The 10,021-nt window shown below is 47.5% G+C and overlaps 1 protein-coding gene across 7 annotated transcripts; it reads right to left on the reverse strand.

Moving 5' to 3' along the window:
* Nucleotides 1–517: 517 nt before the first annotated feature.
* On the reverse strand, nt 518–9,486 carry LOC117588502 (coronin-7). 7 transcript variants are annotated; one of them, XM_034279817.1, is made up of 15 exons: nt 9,376–9,486; nt 6,836–7,290; nt 6,582–6,768; nt 5,954–6,510; nt 5,720–5,872; nt 4,973–5,581; nt 3,296–3,509; nt 3,159–3,235; nt 2,800–2,832; nt 2,522–2,694; nt 1,509–2,459; nt 1,091–1,436; nt 888–1,026; nt 713–816; nt 518–655 (listed from the first exon to the last, which is right to left on the reverse strand). In XM_034279817.1, the coding sequence occupies exons 2-15, from the start codon at nt 7,142–7,144 to the stop codon at nt 563–565; spliced, it is 3,945 nt and encodes a 1,314-aa protein (XP_034135708.1). In that variant the 5' UTR covers nt 7,145–7,290; nt 9,376–9,486; the 3' UTR covers nt 518–562. The 7 variants fall into 7 exon arrangements, with proteins under 7 accessions (XP_034135708.1, XP_034135705.1, XP_034135707.1 ...); XM_034279814.1 differs by having other exon boundaries at nt 6,836–7,300; nt 9,376–9,462; XM_034279816.1 differs by lacking the exon at nt 9,376–9,486 and adding an exon at nt 8,304–8,318 and having other exon boundaries at nt 6,836–7,300.
* Nucleotides 9,487–10,021: the final 535 nt, after the last annotated feature.

Genomic DNA, 10,021 nt, shown 5'->3' on the forward strand with positions numbered 1-10,021 from the left:
ACGTTTACACATACAAACAAATAAACATCCATAATTACACATTATAACGCTGTGTAGTTTAAACAAATATCAAAAAACGAAGCGAAACGAAACGAACAAAATTATTGCTTACGATCAGTAATTTGGCAATTCTTGAGCAACTGCAGTGTGAGTTGAAGGAGAAGGAGGGTAGGGTAATACGGGGGATAGGGAATGAAAATCCAAGGGTACGGAACAGTCTCACCTTTCCTCCCCCTTTTTGTTTAACAACATACAAATGTGTATACTGCACGGATTGGAGGACCTTCTTATGGCCATGTTTGTGGATTAGTTTGTTTCTTTTGTTATGCCGCAAGCAAGTCTACGAGAGAGAGTTCTATATAAATATATATATATATATATATTATTATTATTATTATATATTATTATTATTATATATTATTATTATTATTATTATTATTATTATTATTATTATTATACATATACATATATGTATGTTATGTTATGTTTTGCTGTTGCTGTGTCCTGTCAATATTTATAGTAAAAATTACTCCCAATTTTGTTGTTGCTGATTCTTTTGCTGCTACTCCTGCCACTCTTTCTCGTCCACACCCTCCATATCGTCCTGCTCCAGCTTTGTGGTGTACTCCATGCGCGCACTCACCGACTTCTGTATCTGCATTATAAATATTGATTTAATTGAGTTAATGTGTTATTGTGGGGGCTGCCATACCTCTTGCTGTTTGTTTATTTCGTACTCTGGCTTTTGGCTGTATATAGCGGACTGCTCTAACGATTTCTTAACATGCTGCACTGGCACTACATGTATGGAAGAAACTGCAAGCACACAAGAGAACAAAAAGTAGAGGTGATGCAGTCAAGAGCACGACGCAACACGGACTACTTACGGGTCTTCATGCCCTCGGGCTTGAGACTGATCTTGGGTGCCGCCTTGTCATTGTTGCTGGCAAACCAATCATCGGCACTGAGCGTGGCGCTCCAGGTGATGCGCGTGGATGGAAAGAGGTCGTCTTGGAACAGTTCGCTCTGAAAAATTATTACGAGAATGAGTACTCAGTTTGGACACAGGCAAGACGGACTCTGCACCCACCTTGAGGCGTGGCACTGTGAAGCTGAGCGGCTCGATGGTCGTGTTGGTCAGCCTATAGGCCTTGGAGAACTCCACGCTGGCCACATCGCAGTGGTTCTTGGTGAGGAAGCTCAAGCCCTGGTGCAGCGATGTGCAACGATGATGCGACAGCGGGCAGATGTACGGCTCCTCGTCGGTGATCTCATAGCAATAAATGGTCGAATCGCCCTTGCCTGTAACGAACAGTGTGGAGCTATCCTCGTCATAGTAGGGTATCAATATAGATGGCGACACATCCAGACTGGCCGTGTTCAGCGGTGCCGACAATTTTTGGGCATTGTAAACGCTGATCTGTCGCTCCGAGACCCTGTAAAGTGTTATGAAAAAAATGTATAAATAGAGAAGAAATAGAGGAAAATCGTGGCAGAAAATATCGTACTTATCGAATCCAGTGCAGACAATATATTGTCCCTCGACGGCCCAGGTGATGCGTGCTCCCCGGGTGCCCACGGGCCCGTTGCCCTCGCGTATGGGCATCTCCGATTTGCGTGGATTGTAGACGCGTATTTTGCCATCCTTGCAGACAGTAGCACCCAGACGGCCGCATGGGCTCCAGGCAAAGTCGAATATCTGGTCCGAGTGGCCCGTGAGCGAGCATTTCTCGGTCATGGTGCGCAAGTCCCAGAGCTTAATGGTCATATCGTAGCTGGCTGTGAGCAGAACGTCGGCGGCCAACGGGTGGAAGCGGATGAAGTAGATTTTGTCAAGGTGGGCTGTCAGCTCGCCGGCGGGCGTATTGGTTGGCTCACTGAGGCCGCCCTCGGCTATGTGCCACAGCTTGACTATGCCATCGTCACAGGCAACGGCCAGGCGCTGGGCATCGAACGGATCCCACTGGAAGTCCATGATGTTGCTGCCATTCACCAGCGAGGGAATGACACCATCGGGCAAACGGCCCGGGCGACTCAGCTCAAAGATAGCTATCTTGCCGCCTGGCCCCGAAAGCGGGACCGCCACACGCTCGTGATTGGCATGGAAGCCATTGCATTCGCCCGGTATCTGGCGGCTCAAATTGCGCAAGTTCTCAATGTGTGTTGACTTGCGGCCGGGCGTGCCCTTCAGGTGTCGGAATTTGGAGACCTTGCCGAAAACGGTCGAGGTGCGTTTGGTCGAGGCGGCACTGAAGGCGGCCTCCGTGGCGGATTTCTTGAGTCCAGCAGCATTGGCGGCTCCATTATTGCCCCGTTGCTGACGATGTTCTTCGAGGAGCTTTCCCTCCGGCACCGAGATGCGCTTGCTGTCCACGCAGGTGCCACCAATAACGTTGCTCTGTGGCTGCTGCTGCGGTTGGTTGAGCTTTACCGGCTCCACCTTGGAGGTTTCACGACGCCTGCAAGAGGACAGCATTGAGAAAACATTTCATAGGGAATCTTCCTGCCACCAGACACTTACAATGGCACTGGCGACTGGGCCTTCTCGTCCACCTGACTCTTGGATCGATTCTCGTAGAGACGTCGACGTTCGGCAATGCTGCTTCGGGCCGAGGAGAAGCGTCGGAGATCGGCATCGGTGCGATCTTCGCCCTCTGTTGAGTTCTCCGACGATTCGGAGTTTTGTTCGAAAATCTAAGTGGCGGGTGAAACGGGTTAAAGAAAAGAAAATAAAATAAAGTGTGATTAATGCTGGCTATCGCAATCGATGGCAATCGGGTGGTGATCCCCCTAGCAGACCTTATCGGATGATTCATCATCGTCAGCCGAAGACTACAGTGGTTCCAGTAGTGGTTGTTGTTGTTGTGGTTGTTGTAGTAGTTGGAAGTTGTAGTAGACAGAGGAGATTGTTTTGGAGTTGTTTTGTTTGGGTAGTTAGTAAGTAGTCAGGATGCGTATCAAAGAAAGTTAGGCACGAGATAAGGCGAATTTTGTTGTGGCACGGGCACAGGCATGTAAGAGATGTCAGAAGAGAGCAGATTACAGATAACGATTACAGAAAGGATTAAACACGTTACACGCACACAAACACACACACATATGTAGTAGTGGAGGAACTACAGCAGACTATCCTCAGAGAGAGAGAGAGAGGTGCTTACCTTGCGCCGCTCCGATGTAGTGAGTGACTTTTGCACTCCATTTCCAGCGGTTGCAATCGTCTCCCGCTCGTTCTTCTCTGTAGAGTACATCGGGGATACAGAAAGGTGTTGTTATGATGATTTTGGCTACCACTCACTTTTGATTTCAATTTCAATGAGATCCGGCTTGGCTGACGGCTGTACGTGAGCAGCTATGGCTGGTGCTGGCTCTCCGCCTCCGCTGCCTACGTTGCTCTCCTGGCCAACGCTCGAGATGTTCTCATGTGAGCCGGGTGCAAGGGGCACGGCAAACACCTTGTCAAAGGACACATCGCCTGTGGTGCTCGAGAAGGGCTTCGGTCCCAAACGAGGCTGTGTGTGAGTGTTTTTAAAGTATAGTTCAAGTTCATGAAAAACATATCTATGCAAATGGGTGCTGCTCAAAAATCAAATAATTAAAAAAATAAACAAACAGTGCACTTAAAAATGTGGAATGCTCCGAAAACTCTGGCGGAAGCAACAAATGCTCGAATTTGTATAAAAAATAAACATCTAAAGCTGATCGCAACATTGGCAACAACTGAAAATTATGCAAAATGTCTACAAAATGGTGACAAAAATCATAATATTCTGAGGCAATAAAAGCAACAACAAAAATGCCTTGGGTTTGGTGGTCTACCAGTCAAAAATAAATCTACAAACGAAACGAATCGTAAATATAACCGATATCAAACGCTATCGATGACAATAATCAATATTCCAATCAATAACAATGAAAACATGAATCAATTAATATAATCATTGTTAAACATAGTGATACAAATGAAAAGTAATCATTAAATCCAATCGATGTAAAGAGAAATAATCATTAAGATCAATGAAAACGAGAAGGGACGTGTGTGACGCTTCTTATGCGTCACAACTTTTATACCCGGCACTCAGTACTACATATGCACCTTCGCGGTGTTTTGTCAAATTTTAAATATTTTCTTCATCTGTCATCTACATCTACAACACTTCTCCCACCAACACGCTCCGTTAGCTCGCCGCCCTTCCCTAGACCCACACACTGCAGACTCGCGGCAGAGGCAGCGCCCGCACACAAAAAAAAACAAATATAAGTTGCGGGACGGGGTGGGTTAAAAGTCGGCAGAGGCAGAGCCAAAGGCAGGGGGACAGCAGAGGCAGGGGCCGAGTGAAGCAGAAGCAGAGTGTGAATGAGAGAATGTGAAAAGAACAACAAAAGCGGCTGGACAGGGTGGGTTTGGCCACTGAAAATTAATTTCTTCATTCTGGCTATAATAATGATCCAATCGGATGCCAATTTGGTGATCTGATAGATAGGGCCATTCCCTGCGGAATGGCGTTTTTAGTTTTCAAAGGTTTTCGCCCTTTGGAAGGGGGTGGAAGGGGGCGGGCTCATTTTTGAAATACACTTGTAAGAGTGTGAGCATACAGAAGTCTGGATGCAAAATTTGGTAGCTCTCGCTTTTATGGTCTCTGAGATCCAGGCGCTCAACAAGACGGACGGACAGACAGAAATGGCTCAATCGACTCGGCTATTGATGCTGATCAAGAATATATATACTTTATGGGGTCGGAAACGTTTCCTTCTGGGTGTTACATACATTCACTTTGCGCAAAAATACAATATACCCTATTTACTCTTCGATTGCAGGGTATAATAATCAATAAAATGATTGAAGCAAACAAAATCGAACAAAATTCAATGGTGAAAAGAAATATCAAAGGCTACAAAACAAAATCGAAAGACAACAACCAAAAACGATGATCGGCAGATTTGTATCTGTGGATGGATGAATAGGATGTGGCACCTTATAGGCAGTCGCTGCCGTTGTACGTGGTCTGGGCCGTGGTGTGGTTGTGGTGCTGCTACTCTCGCCCGCTGAATCGCTGGCCTCTGGCAGTGAATTGTTGCGCGATGTTCGCGGCATTGGCTTGGGCGGGGAGTTGCTACCGCTGGCTGAATGCGTGTCCAGAGCACCCGACGAACTGGCGGATGCCTCTTCGCTGCTGCCCGCCGAATGTTCGGTGGGTGATTCCTTTTCATCATCATGGGCACCGCCGCCTGCAGTACGTACATCCTTCTCGGTATCGATCTTGTACTTGGCCTCAAATTTGCGTATCAGTTCGCTACATTCCCCGTCCGGCTGTGACTGCGACTGTGACTGGGCGCAGCTCTTCTTTTGACCGGCTCCGTTCTGGGTGCTGTTGCTGTTGTCGTTGCCGTTCTTCTCCTCGAAATTGTTGCCCTTGCTCAGCATCACAAAGTGCTCGTTGTCGTTGCGCTTGGCCGACGACAACTGATTCTGGTTTGGGGTCTGTGTCTGAATCTTCTGGCCGGTGACCGTGCCCTTGCCTTGGCCATTGGTCCGCTGGTTTTCCAGATTCTTGACAAAATCGCTTAAATTACCGCGATGAATCTGAATTGATGGCCAGGACAACGGGAATTAAAGATCAAAAATCGAATAGAACCACCAACAGACAACCCCCTTCCCACCCTGTATAGAAATTCCCTATTCCTCAATACCGGCTCCCATCCTGACCTGACCCGCACTTACAATTATCGGTTCGTCGCCAAGTTCCCGCTTTGCTGGATCCAGATTCATTTTGGGCACCGCCTGATTGCTACCATTCAGCCACTCGCTGGCAATCAGTTCTGTTTTGTAGCCTGTGGTCTCCGGATAGAGATCGGCATGGAAATCGCGATAGGTCTAGAGGAGAGAGGAGAGGAAAGAACACCCAAAGTTTGAATCGATTTCATTCGGTGAATTGGGTATGTGGGCATCGCTCACCTTTCTGGGCACTTGGTACATGATGGGAATGACCATGTTGGATGTGAGTTGGAGAACGCGATTCACTTCCGCCTCCATCACCTTCAGTGCCCGCTTGGGGACCAGGCAGGCGCCCTTTGTCTGTTCGCCAGTGTGACGCAGTCCCTCGATCAGATATGGATCCTTGTCGGTGATCTCCAGATAATTAATGGTCGTGTCCCCCTTACCGGCAAGGAAGAGCATGTTCGTGTCGGGATCAAAAAGTGGCATCAGTATGCCCGTCGAGCAGTCCAGCTCGAGGGTCTTTTCGGGTGTGCCAAAGTTACGAATATCCCGGATGATCACCTGCCGCAGGCGAGCGGCATCAAAGCCGGTGGTAAGGATACGCGACTGGCCACCCAGCCAGACTACTCGCGAATCCTTGATGCTCTGATGCGATTCAGCCAGCATTTGGATGGGTGAGCCGGCGGCACGTGGATCGAAGATTCGCACACACTTGTCCTTGCAGCTGGTGGCCAGGACGGTGCCATCCTCGCGCCAACTGGCCGACTGTATAACCTCGGGATGCTCGTTGTTTGCTGTGTGAGTGGAAAAGGTGAACCCGATTAGACGTCGTTCGTCCAGCACTGGGTTTGACAAAGGCACTCACAGAATATCTCCTTCTGGCTCATCAGATCGAACAGGGCCACACAGCCGGCCGCTGTCGAGTACATCATACCATCGGCCGTCGGATGGAAGCCCACCGTCTCCACGCGTCGCTGTTTGTGTGAGAAGACGGCCTCCGGATCGGAGAGCGACTGCTCCAGGCCCTTTTCTGGTATATGCCAGATTTTCACCTGACAAATCAAAAGAAAAAATCATAAATGGGGGGATGGAAGGAAGAATGGATTATAGAGTTCGTACCAGGCAATCCTGCGATGCGGTGGCCAACAGGCCGTCATGGAATGGCGAAAACTTCAGGTCTGTCACTGTGTCCGTGTGGCCATGCAGCAGCGGCATTGTCTTGCTCTTGCGCCCGCAATCGTCCAGCGGTAAGACGGCCACACTCGATCCGGTGTGCTCCCAATTGAAGGCCATAAAGGCGGCCGAGGCGGCGATATTGTTGCCATAAGTCTGATAGCTACCCACACAGATTTCGCGGACGCATGCCTCCGCTTTGGGGACAATAGGCGCGGCGTTTTTATATTTGGAAGCCTTGAAGCGCCAGGCCATGCTGTTTCTTTTAGGCTGAGGATGTGACTGTTGCTCGAATGGAAAGCAATCCGATGTGCCTGAATGGAGAATCTTTTTCGCTGAATCGCTAGATTTGGGGTGGGTTCAGGTCTGTTGGTCTGTTCAGCTCCCTTCTGTCGCTGGCTCTGTGAATGTCTGGAAAAGTGCAGGCAAATACAAAATATGAGCTTGAGTCACAGTCACACTTCTGTTTTCGGGCACTTTTTTAATAATACTAATATATCAAATATTTCAATGGCGAGTAGTTCCTGTTGTTAAAACAAACGCCTGCTGTTGTCCACCGCCATGAGTCACTCGATAAGGCAACAAACAGAAAAAGAAACAAACCAGCTTTTTGATAAGGCAATTCCCGGCACAGCGAGGCACCGCGCAGCACGGAACGGCACTTGCACTGCCATCAAACACTCACACACACATACTGGAATATACATTGGAATGAAATTGGAACGGTGTCCGTTGCAAATTCTTCCCCCCACACCCACTCCCCGTGCTGCTGCTTCTGCTGCCAATTGAAAAGAGAAAGCAATCTAAATGCAACTGCGATTGCAGCAAGTGCGAGGAGCAGAGGATTGGCTTCAATGCCAGCCAATATATCCATCCATCCATTTGACAATATCCAAAGATGTTCCACAAAAAGCCGGATAAGTAACAACACACAACCACACACATGTACATTTTTTGCTGTATGCAATATTTGTTTGTATAAGAGGATATGTGAGGGGAAAAATCGACACTTGTATACCCTACCCTCTCAAATTGCACAAACATATATATGTTGCACTAACAGGAGCCACACCTACATATGAGTGCGCATATATAGCAAACATGCATATATCACCGATCTACGGTTGTCATGGAAATTTCCTCGACAGACAGCCAGCATTCTACGCACAGTTGATGGACCCTTGACGACAGGGGGTTGGAGAATTGGAGAGTTTGTCACACTTGCTCACATCCACACACACAACACACGCGCGCACAGGAGAGCAGAGCAAACCACTTTTTCTCCTCTTCTTTCAGCAGCAGCGTCAGTGGATGGTTAATTTCCCAAGTGCAGCCAGTCATCCACGCGGGAGGGTAGGGGAGGGGGGTGGCCAACACAGAGACTGAGAGATAGATAGAGAGAGAGGAGACTAACAAACGGAAGGCTAACGACGCGTGCGCCAATTCAACTGGTCCGTTAGAAAGCGGCAAAACAAATGACCACCAGGCTAGCCAGGCAGCCTCAGTCGCAGCCGCAGAAGCAGCGACTGGAAGCACCAGCAGCAACAGCCAAGTGATTCAGGTATTGGGTTTGCTACCAGGTAATGGGGTCAAGTGATTTAGAAAAACGAAAGAAATAGATATGAAGAAAGAAGAAGAAATGCAGATATACCAAGCCCGAGACGACAAGTGCAATCATGAGGAGAGCCTCCTGCTGCTAGTGCAGCTGCTATCTCTACTCTCCAGCATTATAGCTCAATATTAACGGGATCCGGTCTGTCCGGCGTGGGAGAGCATGCATAAGAGAAGAGAGCATTAAAAGGGAGAGAGGGAGCGGCATCTTCTGTGTGCGCTGTGCTATGCTGTGCAGCGTGTGCAAAGGGTGCAAGGAATATGGGTGTCTCCCCCTACTCTCACGCGACAATGTCTTTCTCTCTTTCTCGATGTGGGTGTGTGCTGCTGCTGCTGCTGCTTGGCTGGGGGTGGCTGCCGGGCTGGAGTTGGGCTAATGGGCATAAACCGGCAAGCGCTAGCTTTTTTGCTACTGTTTAACTGTTTTTTTTGCTCTTCTCTTCTCACACGCACACCCTCTCTCTACTGGTGGTTGATTTTTGTTGTTCTTGCATTTTGCATTTATTGACATTTTCCGTGACAGGCTTTGAAAATAATGCAACTTTCAAGTTGCTGCAACTTGCGTGCAATTAATTATCGACACACACACACACGCACGCAAAAAACGGGTGTAAAGGAGGCCTTTGTTTTTCCTCTTTGCGGCGGCACACACCCTGGCGCCGGCAGCGGCAATGACAATGACAAAAACTACAAAAAACAACAAGAACTGCGCAAAGACGACGCCGTTTTTTTATGAGCAAACAAAGGAGCAGTTTTGCACACACACACACATACACAAGCACGCACGAACATATAAACCACACACTCCCATGGTGCAACACACACCAGAAGTATTTAACAATAACAAAAAACAGGATCTGCAACACATTAATTACCGAAAACTTTTCACTTTGCCAAATAAAATGATTTCACACCGCGGAATGGAACTGTGGCGGGGCCGGCAATATTTTCGTTTGCTCCAGTGTGACCGCGGATGTATAAGTGGCATACACAGTCTGACCCACAGAAATATACCAAACTATTCCTTCTCATTTTCAAAATATACCAAGGTTATCCTGAGGAAGAAGGCGAACCTAACCCACGTAGCCCCGCAAAATGCAAACTGTTGAACACCTTGAGTTTGTCACTGTTATTTCACTTTACCAACAAAAGAAAAGTGACTGAGAACCATTTTTTACATTTCCTAATTTCAGTATTGTTTTTTTAATACCCAATGCATGGCAATGGGTTAATCATTCTCTGTTCATGATTAGAATCCATATTCCTGAATTTTTGTATTCGGCTTTAAATTCAGAGCAAGCTGAAAGTCTCAGCCCTGAACATATAATTTAATCCAATTGATGAACGATGTTCCACAAGATTGGAACATTGATTATTATTTAGGATGCGAAGCAGCCCATGATGCTGACATTTTTCCAAAAAAATGCAATAAATTGAAATGGAAAATTGATTCGTATCCCGAGTGTGGTATAGTTAGGGTAATATGTATTGATATAAGTTTATATGAAGTACATAATACAT

The sequence above is a fragment of the Drosophila guanche genome, unplaced genomic scaffold (genome assembly GCF_900245975.1).
Source record: "Drosophila guanche unplaced genomic scaffold, DGUA_6, whole genome shotgun sequence".
Taxonomy (NCBI): domain Eukaryota; kingdom Metazoa; phylum Arthropoda; class Insecta; order Diptera; family Drosophilidae; genus Drosophila; species Drosophila guanche.

What these genes read in the sequence shown, in the direction of transcription:
- LOC117588502 (XM_034279817.1), bottom strand. Translation starts at nt 7,144, where the DNA reads ATGGCCTGGCGCTTCAAGGCTTCCAAATATAAAAACGCCGCGCCTATT. An exon ending in GCCCGAGGGCATGAAGACCC is followed by an intron (nt 817 to 887) that starts GTAAGTAGTCCG and finishes GTGTGCTTGCAG; the next exon opens with TTTCTTCCATACATGTAGTG. An exon ending in AAATAAACAAACAGCAAGAG is followed by an intron (nt 656 to 712) that starts GTATGGCAGCCC and finishes TTTATAATGCAG; the next exon opens with ATACAGAAGTCGGTGAGTGC.